At 42.8% G+C, this 17,230-nt stretch overlaps 1 protein-coding gene across 1 annotated transcript in view; it reads left to right on the forward strand.

Annotated features, from left to right (window-relative positions):
* ZAR1L (zygote arrest 1 like) overlaps positions 1 to 17,230 on the forward strand; it is a 57,099-nt gene that overhangs the window by 13,352 nt on the left and 26,517 nt on the right. The window contains exons 2-3 of the mRNA XM_044072877.1: positions 517 to 609; positions 9,768 to 9,842. Coding sequence (XP_043928812.1) covers positions 517 to 609; positions 9,768 to 9,842 — 168 coding nt within the window. The remainder of the gene's footprint in view (positions 1 to 516; positions 610 to 9,767; positions 9,843 to 17,230) is intronic.

Raw genomic sequence — 17,230 nt, forward strand, 5'->3', positions numbered from 1 at the left:
AGCATTTCAGCTTATTGACGCAACTATAAATGACTTACTAAATTATAGTTAGTCTTCAGCTGGGAGGGGACTTTGAGGGTTATTAAATGTCTTGCGATTGTGCTCTAATATAGACTTGCAGCTTAATGTTTCCAGACCTGGATTAACTACAAGGCAAAGGCATTTGCAGTCCACGTCATCCTAAATCTTGTAGGCTAGGATAGTTCAGTGTATCCCTTGACATCTCCGATTCTTATTGTGTGAATTGCAGGAACTTTGATTTGGTTTTGAATTGGCATCCTTTAATATTTGTGGTCCTGCAGGGTAGAAAGGCTGAGGAGCCAGGAGATGTAAGTTCAAGTGCTTTTTCAAATATGCTAACATGGTTGGCCCTATCTGGATATAGGAGCTGTTCCAGGGCTGCTTGAGTGTTTACATAACTGTTTGCAAAAGTGGGTGACAATGTAGGTTATACTGGAGTTATTACAAATCCAGTTTCCTGGAGCAGAAACTTGATTATCTTTCTTTTCTTTTCAGTTCTTGGAACAGAAGTATGGCTACTTTCATTGCAAGGAATGTAGTACCAGGTGGGAAAGTGCTTACGTGTGGTGTATTTCTGGGACCAATAAGGTAAGTTCTCATTTGTTGCCTATTTCATTAACTTTCATCACTCATTACGACTAATTGGACAGTGTCTAGCGTCCTGTCTAGAATACTGAGATGAAAAAAGTAGGCTGTCATCTGATCCTACTAATTTACTGAATTTGAAGCTGTGACTTTACCATCACTGCTGTGCAATTATTTATTTTGTATTGAATCTATAGTAAAAGCTTTGAAGCCGCTTTATAGCCTGCCTAAACTCTTGCACCTTTTTCTCGAATTCGTTGCAAACTTCATGTATCCTATTCACTGAGGGAATAAATCTGGAGGTCTCCTTCATAGGTGATATTTTTTCAGCACGCGACAGTCCAAGGTGTTAGGCATGCTCCATTTGGAGTTGCAAAGTTTGCCTTTTGTAACTAATTTTCGGAGCCCAGGTTGTATCAAGGAAAGTCGGACTGGTCAAGTTATATTTTAAGGGGACAATCTGTACAGATGCACTTGTCACTTTGGCAGAAGTGCAGTGGTGTATATGTACCATCTTTCAGTCTTGACATGTGTACTTTGTTTTGCAGAAGTAGTAAATCTGCAGTCAGAAGGAGCTGGAAATGTTTGGAGTTAATTGGAACTTTAGTCCATTGCAAGTATACCCTGGGACTGAATGCTACAATTCTGTGACATCTTTGTACCTTGTACAGAATTTTCTGAGCTTGGTAGGCAGTGGAATGTAGAAGATCCAGTCTGGAAGGCTTAGCAGATGCTAGAAACTTCAGCAACCTTGGTGTTGGCCAATACATAACCCACACTTGAGTTAGCAGTGACTAAGGAATTTTGTACACTATTCATAAAAGAAAAGCCTGAAGTGTTCATGACTAACTTTATTCAGAAACTCTCTCCACAGGTATTTCGCAAAAAGACTTTAAAGAATTTGTTTACTTTATTGGCTTCCTTTTAGGACTAAGACTGTGCTGGTACTAATCAGTGGGTCATGCTTGACACTTTTTTTTTCTCAAGTTCACAAAGTTCTTAAAGGCAGTAATGTTAACAAAATTAGCTGAGCAGCTGTTCCATGATGCAGTTTGAGCAAGATGGTCCATTAGCTGAGCAGTTGTTCCATGATGCAGTTTGAGCAAGATGGTCCTGTTTTTAACCAACTGGGTGGGTTCATACTGGGTTCATACTGGGTTCATACTGGGTTCATACTGGGTTCATACTGGGTTCATACTGGGTTCATACTGGGTTCATACTGGGTTCATACTGGGTTCATACTGGGTTCATACTGGGTTCATACTGGGTTCTCTGCCCTAGGGCATTTATAAGCCTAGCCAGAATGTGTTTGGCTTTTGCCACCCATTTTAAATTTATTTTGCTATGCCCTTCAAGGTTGGTATACTGTGCCTCTGTCCAACAGTGACACAGAAGTGATACCCGGGGTAAACCTACGATCTCCCATCCACTCAAGATTCCTCTTGGAGTCAATGAGGGACTCTGCCTAACCTGGACTGGGATTTTATTCCAGAGTGAAGGGAGCCTCTGGGTTATGAATCTGTCCCTCCAGCATGTCCTATTTATTTCAGTGCTGAGGTTCAAGTCTCTCTAGCACGTAGCTCGATGGGATTTGGATTTTCTGAGGTGCAGCATGTTCATTAATTCCGGGTTGGACATGGCGTCAGGCACAGATCGCCTCTGAACAGGCGGTATGCCACGGAGTAGAACTGGAGTTTCTTTAACCGGGCAGCATATGGCATCTGTTTGAGCCCTTTGAGCCTCTTGGTGAGGTACTTTTGGGGTCTTTCCAGTTGCTGCAGGTGTCTGGTAAGGTACATCCCAAAAGGGGCATTGTACTCAATTATGGGCCTGATGAGGGATGAGTAAAGAGGTACGATTACCTCCCCTGATCTAGATGTGAATCCCTTCATGATTAGGTGGGCTATATAAAATGTTTTTCTAACCACTTTGGCCACATGGTTGTCAAATGAGATTGCTATCAACTTGGGTCTCCAGGTCCCTAATTACTTCTGTACTTAATGGATTACCACCTATGTGGTAATTTGTGGGCACTTTGTTTTTGCCAAAGGGGATGACTATACACTTTTTGGCATTTAGCTTGAGGCCATGGCTCTGGCACCAGTTGTCTGAGGCCCTTTTGGAGGATGCTTGTGTTGGCTGGAGAGTCTATTATGGCGCCCAGTTTGCAGTAATCTGCAAACTTGGTCAGCCACAGTCCTTGCGTGTTGGCCTGTACCTCCGAGAAATATATGCCGAACGAGAAGTCCCAGGACTGAGCCTTGTGGGACACCACTTGTAACTGGTTTGGAGTCTGACATGGCTCCAGCAATTCTAACCATGTGGGTTCTGTCCTTGAGCCAGTTTGCAATCCATCTAGTGACATAGGGGTTTATATTTAAGCTGGTGAGCTTATCTATAATGCCAGAGTGGGGTATTGTATCGAAGGCTTTTGCGAGGTCCAGGTAGGCTGTGTGGACCACCTTCCCCTCGTCAATGGCCTTGGTGACTGTTTCAAAGAAATCAACCAGGTTTAAGAGGCAGGATCTGTCCTTAACAAAGCCAAACAGGGTAGGATCCAGTTTCTGTAGGTCCCCAATATCTTTATTTATGAGGTCCATGATGATCCTTTCCATGACTTTGCAGACCAAGCTAGTCAGGCTTATGGGGTGATAGTTTCCAGGATCCGTTGAGGCACCACCTTTATGGAGAGGGACCACTGTTGCTGTACGCCACTCTTTGGGCACACATCCTGTAGTAAGGCTGAGATTGAACAGTAGTTTTATGTTTGGGTTTAGCTCTTGGAGTTCATGTAGGATGCAGCCCGGGACACAAGTCTGGTCCCATTGATGCTGTGTTTTGCTTTGGAGAGGGCGGCTCTTACCTGAGCATCTGAGATGTCAGGGGGGCAGCACTCTGCTGGGATAGCTATTTGCCCTTTTGGTGGGGGGGGGGAGAAGTTTGCTCTGAACCTGTCATCTAGGATGTTGGCAATGTCTGTGGGTTCAGTGTATTTTTTGTCATTTTGGACTAATTCTGAGCATATCTGGGAATTACCACCCAGGTTCCTAACATAACTAAAAGCCTTGTGATTTATCCTTGGTGTCCTCTGCAATTTTTCTCTAAGCTAGTCTTGGACAATTTTATGAGCGCCCGTAGTTTTTTGCTAATACTGATCAGTGATGCCTTCCCTTTTTGGGAGTTTGCTCTATCATTTAGTAGCTTCCTCCTATTGTATAGTTTGTTTATGGCTGGGGTCCACCAGACAGGATGTCTGCCTTTGGAGGATTGGGTCTTGGTTTTATTTGGGATCGCATGATCCATGCATTCCTGAAGGTGTTCATAGAATGCATTTATAAAGGATTCTGCGGTCTGGGACATATTTTCCACAGGCCCGGGGGCTTTGAAGGATTCTACCTCTGTTTTGAGGAGTGTGAAATTTGCTTTAGAGAAGTATCCAGTGAGATTAGTTTATGGTCTGATCTTACCAGTGAGGGATACACTTCTGGTCTGGAGCATAGAGTCCCCATGTTGATCAGGTCCAGTATGTTTTCCCCTCTTGTGGGAGTAGTAACAAGTTGTTCCATAGCATTTGAGTTTATAAATTCTAGGAACCTTTGGGCTAGGGTGTTGGAGCTAGAGTAATGCTCCCAGTCTGTTTGGGTAGTTGAAGTCACCCAATATAATGGTGTTTGGAGAGACCTTCATATTTTCCAGTGTTCTCAAAGGCTGAGTGGGGTTCCTGGGTTTGGGAGGGTGGTCTGTAGCAGGCTATAAACTGGAAGGCAGTTTTACCCACTGTTAGTTGCACATGGATAGTCTCTGATGCTTCGTGCTTTGCCACCAACCTGGAGGTGTGGGTATCTTTGAATATAGAGACTCCCCCCTCTTGTGGTTTGGTCCAAGTTTTGGGGCCAAAAAGCATGGTATGAGGTATAACCTGGTAGTGCTGGGGTGCTCTCGGGAGCCCTGAACCAGGTTTCTGTTACTGCACAGATATCTGTTCTCCATGCTAAGGAGAGTTTTGAGTGCGTGCATCTTGAGGTTTAGACTTCTGGCATTGAGTAGCATATCCCTTGTGATACCTATGGAGGTGGGTTTGTCTTTTGAGCCTTGCCTAAAAAAGGCACTATGGGGTGGCAAGAGCCTTTGCCAATATCCGAAAGCCCAGGAGTGACTGGTGCAAGCCGTCCCTAGTGAAGCATCGTGGCTTGTCTAGCATATCATCCCAAGCTGACAGGCATTTGATCCCCTTTGAATGACACCAGTACTTGAGCCAGTTGTTGAAATTGGTCATCTTGTCTTCATATTGTGGCATCATTCTTGGTGAGGGTAAGATGCTACTCAAGGTCAGGGTCATACCGGCCTGGGCTACATGCTCAGAGCTCCTTTGTCTCATGTAGTCCAGGGAGGTACGTCTCAGGTCATTCACACCAGCATGGACAATGACTGAGTCATATTTGTACTTGCCTTGGAGTGACCTGAGTTCTTGTGTTATGTGGCGGATCCTAGTGCCCGACAGGCTACTCACCGTGACCCTCCTTGTTCAGCCTGGTGAGCAGGACATCAGTGTGCCTGACTATAGTCACCTATTACAAGTGTATCAGGTGTGTTTAGTCTTAAGGGCTGTGATTGGCACACTGGCTGTGAGATGTGTTGCACATGTTTTGTTTTGGGGTAGCAGTTGCTTGGGTGTCTGCTTTGGAGGTCTCTGCTGCTTAGGCAGATCTTTAGAGCCTCAGAGTATGTTTTTGTGTGATTATGTGTTTGGTTTGCTGTCGTGGTAGGTCTATGTGAGACTGGAATTGTAGTGAGTGTTTCCTTCTGACTGGTTATGCCAGTACTGTGAGATAGCTTAGCCTCCAGTTTGGCTATATGGTTGCATCTCACATGTGTTGGAATTTGTTGGGAGGAGGACCCGTCTCTGTACATGAGGCAGTTGTAACATTGCCTCAAGATTCCCAGATTCACCAGCTGGACCGGAGAGGAGATTGACAACTGACCTTTGGACATGCTAGAATAATATTGGGAATTCCTTAACTGAAAACAAGGGCCAATGGGGAGTGAGGGTGTAGTGCTTTTAATTTTTAGTGCTGACTTTTATATAATTGCTTTAGCGCACAAGTGCCAGGTAACTTAAGTGCAATGTGTTACAGGTAACCTAAATGCAAAAATGACACTAACTTTCAAGTGAAACAAGGAAATAAGTACAGTAAGCAATGCAGATATTACTAGTGATCCACAGAAGCGCTGAGAAGCCGCGTATTAGGTGGAATTAGCATTCCAGGGAAATAACAAGCAAACAAACAAGCATATAAACAAATCTAGATTCAGCAGGCCTGGATCTAGTCTGCTACAGCAAACAAGGTGTACCAATTTCAGTAAGATACAGTTCAAATATTCAGGCACTATAAACCTTTAACCAGAAATTCCCAGCTCAGAAGGGCAGAGTCCAGCCTCTTCTCCCACAAGAGTGCAGACCACAAACCTTAATGTAAAATAACTGGCCTGAAGCCCAAGTTCCTAAACCAGAACTCTTACACTTTAAGAATAACAGACACTGGGCTCTCAATCAGCAGTTCCCAACTTAGAAGGATGAAAGCTACCTGTCCTGCCACCACAGTGCATGCCACAAACCTTCCTAATGTAAAACTGGTCTGAAGCCCAAGTGCTTAATCCAAAAGACTTGGAATGATAGCTACACTTTAATCAAGTTACTACCAAGCAGTAATAAATGCAATTGAATACTTTAGAGAATGCCTGGATTAGTGCTCAAGTTACACAAACAAAGCTAGATCCAGCAGGCCCGAATCAAGTCTATGCCACAGCAAACAAGGCGCACTAACTTCAGTAAGCAGTTCAGGTATGCATGCACTATAAGCCTTTAACCAGAAATTCCCAGCTCAGAAGGGCAGAGTCCAATCTGAGTGCAGACCACGAACCCTCTTAATGTAAAATTATTGGCCTGAAAGCCCAAGTGCTTAAACCAGAATTAATACACTTTTAGAATAACAGACACTGAGCCCTCAATCAGCAGTTCCCAACCTAGAAGGATGTAAGCTACCTGTTCTGCCACTACAGTGCAGACCACAAACCCTCTCGGTGCAAAACTGGTCTGAAGCCCAAGTGCTTAAACCAAAAGGCTTAGAATGAAAAAGAAATAAAGTGGGTAGAAACAAGTACAGTAAAAGCAGATGAATTTTTTATTTTTTTTCTGAACAAGTGCTGAGATCAAAGAAACAGATTTGAGTGCTGAAACTAGAAAACTGGCTAGTTACAAGAAAAAAAAACTAAGCTAGAAGGCTTCCCTCCAACACAGAAGGGCCTGGGGGCTCAGAAGCCCACAAATAGTCTATACCTGGGAGCTCAGAAGCCCACAAATAGTCTATACCACTTAACAGGAAAGGCAGGAAACTAGCTTAATTTTTTTTTTTGTTTCCCAGATGCTCTTTGTACACAGGAGTGCTTGAAATCAGAATATGATCTCACTGCACTCATTTGAGTGAGCAAATGAGATGGGCCCAGGAGTATCCAAATACAAATTTACAAGAGGGGCGGGCAGTTTCAAGTTCACTAAGATTAACTGAAGAGCAGAGTCAAAACTTCCAGTTCAGTTAATATTCCTGCAACACAGTTAAAATCAATTTAAATACTGTATTTTTTTTTAAAGTGCAGATAAAGGTACTTAAATTCTCTTATACGTCCAGTTGAATACACCACTTATTTCATTTATATGCATTTGTAGACTTCACTGCATTCACTGAGTTGGTTTGCAGAGCCCATTTTGGGTCTCCACCTTCCAGAAGACCTTTTTGCCAAACATTTCAGACTAAAGGCTACAAAGCCTTCACTTTCCACTTCAGGCCACATTGGAGGCCATTTTTCACTGCAGTAGAGGGTACTCCTTGCCACTTTGGTTAGGGCATCCCATGTAGCTTCACTTCCATTGGTGTGGGTAGCTTGATTGTATTTCAAGGTACACAGTGCTGCTAGTCAAGCAGTCGTCCCAAAATGGTTTATGGTCTAAACTAATTACAAAGGGACTGACTGGTAGGCTTGTATCAGCAGTGTTTAAAGCTGCTTCTGTAGCACTGAAGCACATCTGTTGGAAGAATGCTGGAAGACAAGGTTGTGGGTTGTATTCCCTCCAGGTGACTATTGTTGGCACTGCAGAATCCGGGGTGCTGGATTCGTGTCCTCTGGATGATGTGTTAAGACTAGTTTAGTGGGATTAACCTGGTCAAAGTATGGTTACATTTAAAATGTCCATGGTGACTTTCACCTCTGCAGTTACAGGATTTTGAGCAGGTGAATCTCTGCTACTGTCCCGTGATGTGTAACGATCATAATTGGACTAGGTTTATTTACCTCTTGAGGCAAGAGCAGAAAAATGTATTGCATGTGTACTTCATCTTGCCCCATACATGAAAAGGGTACATGAGTTTAAGACTGAGCAGCAGTTTGCTTTCATGTGGAGAGGAGCAGGCACCTGCCAAGGTGAATGCTTTAGGCAGTTACTTTTGTGACCTGGTATTGCAAGTTGTGCCAGAAGTAGGGCAGTGGATGTGCTAGATATGACAGAACAACTAGCTGGAATTTGATTATTTGTATATCAAAATTTGTACAGATTTTACAAAATGTATTTGTAAAATTGCTTTAAAGTGCCAATAGTGGGTCCTGATTGTATTGTAACTAATCTATGCATTGTAATAGAGGATACTGGAGGTTAATATCAATTCACCTGACATAGAAAAATCTTCCAAAATAAATTACTGGGCCTAGGCAAAGATAGTCTCACAGGTTTTGAATGCAGACCATTTGTACTAGGAAGTTTCCTGTATTGTTGGGTAAACATTGCTACTCGAAGTGTGTGGGTTCGATTGTTTTGACTTCAGGAGCTGCAGCAGATCTTAAGGCTCTGTACTGACACCTAGGTGCTAAATCCTGACACCTTATACCTGGGGGGGTGTATGGAAACAAGTCAGATGGCTAGATGGATTACAGTAACATGTCATACATAACTGTTTTAAATACTAGGTGACTGTTTAATACTAGGTGACAAGTGTTGGGGCACTATTTTTTGCAACCTGACAAGGATCTCACCTTGCTCTTAGTAAGTAACCAGAGAAGAAATTATTTAGATCAGTCAGGAAAATTGGTGAGATTAGTTGAGTTTTTCTGTAAATGTATGAACCTGCACACTTTAATTCCTGGGATTGAAGCTTTATTGTAAATAGTATTCATGTTTTATTAAATATATTTATATTTAAACTCTTCATTATGGCTGGTCTTTTAGATAATATTCCCCATGCTTTTCATGACAGACCTCTCCCTCTCACTTGGAAGATATGAGCAGACATGCATGTTGACTCTTCCCTGACCAGCTGGTATGAAAGTCCTGATTCACCAGGCTGTAGGTGTGGCTATATTCAAACAGACTACTGGGGAGGGGGTGGCAAATGGCTGACTTAAACTTGTCTGTTCTGACAACTTTTGTTTATCTGGTAAAGTGCTTTCAGGATTCCACACGGGTATACTTTCACATATGAAATGTCCCTAGATGGTGCTGTTCATGACATGTCTGTAGGAAGATCTTGTTGCCTTGCACAATACCTTTCTACACTGACCATCAGGAGTCACTGCTGTGGTGAACATCTGCAGGATTCTAGTTGGAAGTATCACTACAACCCCTCCTAAATGCTTGTTTGTGCATGGCTGCCTATCAATGCATGGAATATCTCGACTCTCCAAATTTTTGCCTCTTGGCACTCTTCATTGTTTACCCCAAGTTTTATTAGGATTAACATCCCTACTGATATTCGGGCATTACCATGCCTTTTCTGAAAGGTACAATAGTAAATCTGTTATAACAGCTTAAGTTTATAAGAGCAATATGTAGTGCCCTTGGACTGCCCCCCACACTTTGTGCATATTTCTTGGGGCTAAGAGGTTGATGGGTAATGATACATGTTGTACTTCACAACTCCATAGCAGTATTTTTGGTGGGCCTCTGGCATGGTTTCATTTTCAGATGACCAGATTTGTTTGCCTTGTGTAACTGCATTATCCTAGTTCTGTATTACTGACCAGTCCTGTAGTGAACTAGGTTTAAGGGACTGCTTATTTACAGGTTTTTGACTGGCTTAATGTGTAGGTAACCATATATATTTTTTTCTTTTCAGGTTTACTTTAAGCAGTTGTGCCGCAAATGTATGAAAGGTTACAACCCTTACAGAGTTGAAGCTATCCAGTGTCAGGTAAATGACTTGTCAATGTACTGCAAGAACACTTCATGCTCTGGGGGAGGGGGCAACTTTGCCAAGCTTGTAAACTAGAAACTGCATGCTCTGCATAGCATTGACTTCATAACCAGTTTGAAAAACTCCAGAACTGTTGTGTTGCAAGCTATTAAAGTGGCTTAACATGAGCTCTTCTGTTTTCCCACAGTATGGCAGGCCTGGTCCCATGACCACCAAACATGTTTTGCTGTTTACCCAATTGTACCTCAGCTGTCCAGATTTTGGGCCTGTCCTGCATATTTTTTTTCTGGCAAATCAATCCAGTCATTCCATTGGAGTCACTACACAATACCACATATATTTCCAGAGTCCATTGAACAGGGAGAAACTGACAAATGAAGGTTTTGTAAAACAGAAATGGAAACGGTTAACCCTGTTGCTGGTTGATAGTAATGGCAGAAGGACTGTATACTGGAAGGCATAATGTGGCAATATTGCACTGGGGATTGTGCCAAGTAGCTGAAACAGTGGAAACATGAGCCACAAAGCATTATAGAAAGCATAAGTTCACATCACTGGGATCCCTATTATCAACAGTTCAAAAGATGGATGCAAGAACCAGATATGTGGTCCATGAAGAGCAGCATTGATCAATGAAATTGCTACACCCAGTGACTAGTGTCTTGCATACAGAGGGTCTTAAAAATATCAGGATTTGCAGGCAGAAACGAGCAATGGGGAAGATGTCCAGAGTTCTAATAGTAGAAGGCGCAATGGGTCTTAAAGAATCTACATGCAACTCTGTACAAACTGCAGGAGTTATTACTGGGCACATTGCAGGTGCAAAGCAAAACTAATTTCATTAACTTTAATCCTACTTTGACTTGAATGTCATTCCTGTCATTAGAAACTCAAAAGGTTTGGAGAAAGTTAAAGGGAGATGCCATAGGGTTTGCATTTTAGAATTCATAGCCTTCAGAAAATGCATGTAAACAAATCTCTACTAAGCCAAGTTTATAGGATCATAGATTACTAGGCTAATGGCCTTGGGGCCCTTACAAGCCTAGCCAAGCATTTAGCCTCCAAAAAAGTTGGCACCTGTTGCCCCAGTCAATGAGGGACAAATGTAAACCCTCTGGGACAAATCTTAAGGCTTCCCATAACTCATCAAGGTTGCATTTGAAGAGGGTCCATAAGGTACTCTGGTATGTATGGGAAGCCTATTCCAGACTGTGCAGTCTCTGGGGAAACTAACCTTTATAAGACCAATATTTACAATCTGTCCCTATTTTGGGGCTTTTATCCCTGTGATGCCCCTGCAGTAGCCCAGTAATAAAGGAGCCTCTATCCTCACCACTAACAGCTGGGGGCTTGCACACTGGAAGGATGACAAGTACAGGAAAGTGCAATTTCCCTTTAGCGCACAGATCCATCTGGGGCAAGTTTCTCCCTCTTATAGGGTTGAGATCTCAGCAGAGTGGCAAACTTAAGACCTCCAGCACCCTCTGTCCAACCAGTGCTTAGTTTCCCTGCCCAAGTAGCTGTCACTTTCACTTACACACAACTGGGAAGCTGGCACAGGCTTACTAGCTATGCTGGCACAGGTTTACTAGCTACGCCCCCTTCCCAAACTAAGGTAGCTCCAGCTGCCACTAGCCACCCTTTGCTATCATAAGGTCCTTAAAGGGTGTCCAGTCCTGTGTAATGTTACTATTAATCCATATGGTAATCTAACAAAGACTTGCAAGGCTATTTAGGAATGGCTTGTATAGTGTCACCAAATATGAAGGTATTCTAAGAGCTTAAATGTCTCGAATATCCATCACAAAGATAAATATAAGACAATACTCTCAACACTAACTTCAGTTCAAAATCACACTTAAACTCTGCAGGACCATCTCAAATACAGAAAACATCTGAAGTAATCTTTATTATAGCTATATCTAAGATACTATACCTTAAATCAACTAAGTGCATATGAGTGGATGTTCATGCTAGATCCAAAACATATCCAATATTACTGCTGGGTTAGGTTGGATGGTACTTTCCAAGCTAAACCCCCTTGTCAGAACTAACAATTTAATATCTGAAATGCATCTCAGATGTTTGAAGATCTTAAGTCATAACAATAAAACAGATTTTTAAACCTAGTAATACTACTTTTTCAAGACTCGTGTCTAGGTCTAGACATTGACTGATGTCTCTGCTTTAAAGTAACCTGCAAAACTTGATAGTTGAGGTTAAATCTGTTCCAGGAGGGTACTTTGGAAACATTTTAGCTCTGTACAAATTTTGTATAAAATCATCTGTCACAAAATGACATTAATTTACAAAATTCCAGATAGCTGGGCTGACTTTCCCTACATTGCATTTCTTTCCACCCCTGAGCTCAAGCTAGTTTTTCAAGTGACCCTTGAGAGAGGGTTGAGCATATTTGGGAATACCTTGCCCCACTCTGTCTTGAGCCCATCTGCATTGCTAACCCTGCTGCTGTGCTGCTTCTTGTATGCCTGCACCACTAAGCTCCACCTTGGTAACTTGGTATTTTGCTGGCTCGATTTTTAGCTATGTTGGGATTGTCGTTTAACTGAATTTTCTTCCATACAGAAAAGGCTGAAGTTTTTGCAGTGCCCACACTATGGCTATGCATTCCTTTTCCACAGCTGCATAGCATTCCTCCCCAGGTTGGAGCCTATGGCTGAGATACCACTGGTGCTCTTCTCCCGCTGAACAAACCTGGTTAAGTACACCCCAGGGTTTGAAGCATCCACCTGCACAACAAATTCTTTGCTGCAATCTGAACTGGTTAACACAGGGGGTCCTCAAAGCTCCAAGCTTCTGGAATTCCTGCTTAATGCTGTGGTCCACTAAATTATCTGGCTTGTTTTTCATCAGGACTGTGGGAAGCTGCTATGGTACATTAGACAAACTTTCTGTAGTACCCTGCTGGCATTAAGAATGCCCTCCACCTACTTTTTGGTAACAGGGTCAGGCCATGCCTAAATGGCTTCCACTTTGGCAGGTTCTGGCCTGATCCTACCACTCCCCACTCTGTCACAGGTAGGCGACCTCTGCCATACCCACCTGATATTTGCTGGGCTTAATGGTAAACTCTACCCTCTGTAGTCTGCCTCAACCCCTGACATGCTGAAGGTGCTCTTGTCAGGAATGGCTGTAGATGGCAATATCTAGGCAAGCAAGAACAAAAATCTTCTGTTTGGGTACAATCTACCAGTCTCTGGAAAGTCACTGTGGCATTTTTCATCCCAAAGGGCATCTTTGAACTTGTACAAGCCAAAAAGAGTCAAAGGCTGATCTCTCTAGGAGTAAAGGACACCTGCTAGTAACCACTGGTGATATCAATAGCTGTAAGATGCCCCACCCAGATGCCCTAAGGCTTCATCTGTCCTAATTTTCTTTGGCAGCACCAGGTTGTGTGGACTATTGGTTGGTACCAGCACCTCTGTGGAGGCCCAGAGACTGCTGGACTCCTGAATTTTATGTGCACTTTTTAATGGTCATGGAAATGTGAATCATGTCCTGTCAGGACATCAGTCGAACACACCTACTTGCTGACTTCCTTTTCCACCCTCCCATTCAATGTTGAACCCTGGCCAAAGGTATTTGGAATGGGGTCCCTCCTAAGTCTCTGGAGTAGACTGTCCAAGCAAGTAGTGCTGCTCTAACCATTGGCTTGACAATAGTTAGGTCAGAGGCTCTTGGCAATGGCCCTTTTCCTTTACTAAGGATACTACCTTTTGTGGCTTTAGAACCCTTGTCTCAACCACTTGCTGCTGGCATTTTTATTCCAAATTACTGGCTCTGCCAACTTTAGTTCCCTGCCTTGCCTCTGGACATCTATGCTGCATGTACTAGTTGCATTTACAACATTTAACCCTTGGTTCTGGACATCCACCTGGACTAGTGGCTTCCCCTGCTGCTGGCAGACTCTGCTGGGGTGGTCTGGGCTGCCCAATGGGTTTCCTTAGACCTGTGAGCAGCACTGGGTGTCCTTTCCTGTGCAATGATGCCCTGCTTGCTGGTATAGGTGGTCTCCAACTCATTTGCAGTATAGTATCAGCTAACCAGATTCTTGTGTCCTCGGGCTAAGGGCTTGTTCCCTCACCAAAAGGTCTGCCAGACCTTCAAAAGTGGTGACCTGACATCCACTCGCCCACCTTTGAAAGTGCTTAGCAGCAATATTCATCAGCTTTGTGTCTGCTCAACTTTTTTCTATAAGCTTCAGGTGTAAACTGAAAGCATTCAGACTTATTTGCTGCAATCTAACTATTTAGAAATAGTTTTACCATGGAGTAAGATGGTCAGGAACCATACCCAGAGCCCTTGATCAACGTTCTACTGATCTTTGCTTCTGGGTTCAGTTGCTCCCTTCTCCACTGCCTCTGAAGTCAGCATCTCCTTTTCATGTTGCCTGCCTGTCCTTGGCCTCTAGACATAAATTTCTCACTTTCCTCGGCCTCAAGACACCCCAGTCTCTTTCAGCCTCTAGATATTTGTCTTCTATTTCCAAATGCTTGGCCTCCAGCTAAACTCCAGATGTTTGTGTAGAAAGGTTGAGCTGTCTATTTTCTGAGTTGCATCACTCAAGACCAGAGTAGTTGTCCTGATTGCTGGTCTGCAATGTAGCTGTGCCCAAAACTACAATCACTTCTGCCTTAGTCAGGTGGGCTTCCACCAGTCCTTTAGCTTGGCACATCCAACTGATTTTGTCAGCATGTCATACTCTGCTGACATGCTTGCTCTCCTGACTAAGCTAGCAAAAAAATTGATGTGAAACTCCATGTTCACTGTTGCTGAGTACACAGTGACCACTGTACACAAGCTACAGGAATCCCAATATCCACACCACTACAAGCCAATTAATGTGATGTGGCTATCCCATCACTGTCTGACATCCCTGCACTGGCCCAGTAAATGAGGACCCTCAATCTTCAACTGGCAACAGCTAGGGGATTTACACCCTGGGAGGATAAATGGTGTTTCCCTTAACACCAGTTGGGGGCTGGTTTTGCCCACTGGCACAGCTAAAGTTGAGATCTGTGCTAAATGGCCAAGCTAAGACCTCCTGCACCCTCTGTCCAACCAGTGCTTCATGTCCCTGCCCAAGTAGCTAACTGATTTGTATACAAACACCTGGGAAAGGCTGGCACAGGTTTATTAGCTATGCCCTGTCTTGTCCAGACCATAAGGTGGTTCCAGCTGCCACTGGCCACCCTTATCCATTGCCATAAGGCCCTTAAAGGGTGTCCAATCTTGCTATTACTATTAATCCAAATGGTAGTCTAGCCAAGACTTGAAAGGTTATACAGGAGTGGCCTGTACAGTCAGTAAATACATGAGAGCTTAAATGTCTCAAATATTGTCCACAAAGGATATATTTAATAAATAAAACAAGATAATACTCTACACTACACTAAATTCAGAGTTCAAAATCACAGGGAATATCTAAAACACAGCAGGTCTGTCTCAAATACAGAACATCCTACACTAATCTTTATATTCCTATCTATCCAAGAGATAATATGCCCTAAATCTTACTCGCAGCAAGGAAAGTGCAGCTGAGTGACCTAGCAAGAATATCCAAATACAAAAGCCCAGTCTGAGGGAATTCTTAGTGATATCCAATATTACTGTCGGGTTAGCTTGGATGACATCACTGTCATCTGACTTTGGTTCACAAGCTAAAACCCTTGTCAACAGAATAAACTGAGTTATATTTCACACAGATGTTACAAAGCTCTTGGAAGTTGTAAAACTAACACTTGCATTTATTCTTTCAAGACGATACCAAAATAAACTAGCTAGTCTAGACTGACATGGTTTGCTACTGAATATCTTTTATGGCCCAGCTATAACTCAATTTGACCTATTAAGTTGATCTGTGTTCCAGCAGGGTACACTATATATTTTAGCTTGGTGCATAACTGATTTCTGTATAAATCACCAATGTTTATATAAATGACAGAATTATTTACAAAATTCCAGATAGCTGGGTTGGCATGATTTCCATCATGGTCCCCAATTAGATTTTTGTCTCTGAGAAGTATGTGCTTAAGTCCACTTTGAGTAGTGCTAAACTTGTTTGAAATGTAGTGCATACCTCCGCTATCCAGCTTTAAGTTTTACTTTTTTCTTCAGTTTGTGGCTTTCTGGCAAATCATTGGCAACTGAGGTCTCTTAATGGATCAAAGTTTCTGGCTTTCCTTCAGAAGATGCATGCCAATAATTCTGGCAACCTTCCAAATTTGCAAGAATCTGCCCATATTTTGGGGCCTTTGTCCCCTCCCCCATTTATTTTTGGCTTGGATTTCTTGTGCTAGGAGGTTGAGGTATCCACTGGGTATTACATTCCAGTTTTTGCTGGAATTGACCACTTTTTTGTTTAGGCCTCACTAGCATAGTTACAGTATTATCTAAATGGAGTAGATTTGAGTCTCAGGCTGGTTTGTTTCTCTTCAGGAATGCAGTGGGAAAGTCTAGTATCACAGTAAACCAAATTGTCAGATTGCTGCTACAATGTTAGCACCTTTCTACATAAATCTTGTGCAGATCAGGATTCTGAGCAGGCAAATGAGTTGTATTTTAAACTGTGAACCTTATCAAAGGAGGATGTTGGTGCATGGCAGAATGCAGATGGCCTTCCATGTTTGGTTACTTGGCTAGAATGTTTTTGCTAGTTTGGACTAAGCATGTATTGCTTTTAAGGTCCGTTTAGTTGGTGGTAGAAGCTTTAGGGGGAGCTTGAGTTATTGGATTTTCTGTTTGCAATATTGCCAGCCTAGATCTATTGTTTGCTAGATGAGCTTGCTAGATTTACAAAATGTCGAGCATGCTTTCTTCCATTTTGCCTCACTTAAGCATATTGGTGCTTCAAGATCACACCTTTAATCACATATCAAAATTGTGTAAACTGGTATGTAGTGAGTTTCACCCAGCACTTGAATGGTTAAAGGTTCTTCAGGCTTTCCTAGGCTACCAAAGAATAGTGGGTGTGTCTGGGAGTAAAACATACAGAATGCTAAACATTGGTGTCTGGGTGTAAAACATGCAGAATGCTCAACATTGTGTGGGTGTAAAACGTACAGAATGCTCATAACATTGGCTGCAAAGTGGAGTATGAATAAAATGGCTAACTGAAAAGTGTATTTTGCTGCAACAGTATTGGGTGCAGTTAAATGATATATAGTTAGTCATACAGCAGTATGAACTTTAAGCATAAACAAGGGGATCACTGACCTCTCTGCATAAGAGGTAGTTTAGAAATAATTCACTTAAGTTTACTAGGATTCTTCTTTTGTATAGATCAACTCTGGGCATCTTTCAGGGAAAACTGTTTGCCTGCTTGAAGGAGGCATCTGGTGCAACTCTTGCAAGGACTGTCCCTG

The sequence above is a fragment of the Protopterus annectens genome, chromosome 5.part1 (assembly GCF_019279795.1).
Source record: "Protopterus annectens isolate FY-2018-M chromosome 5.part1, PAN1.0, whole genome shotgun sequence".
Lineage (NCBI taxonomy): Eukaryota > Metazoa > Chordata > Ceratodontiformes > Protopteridae > Protopterus > Protopterus annectens.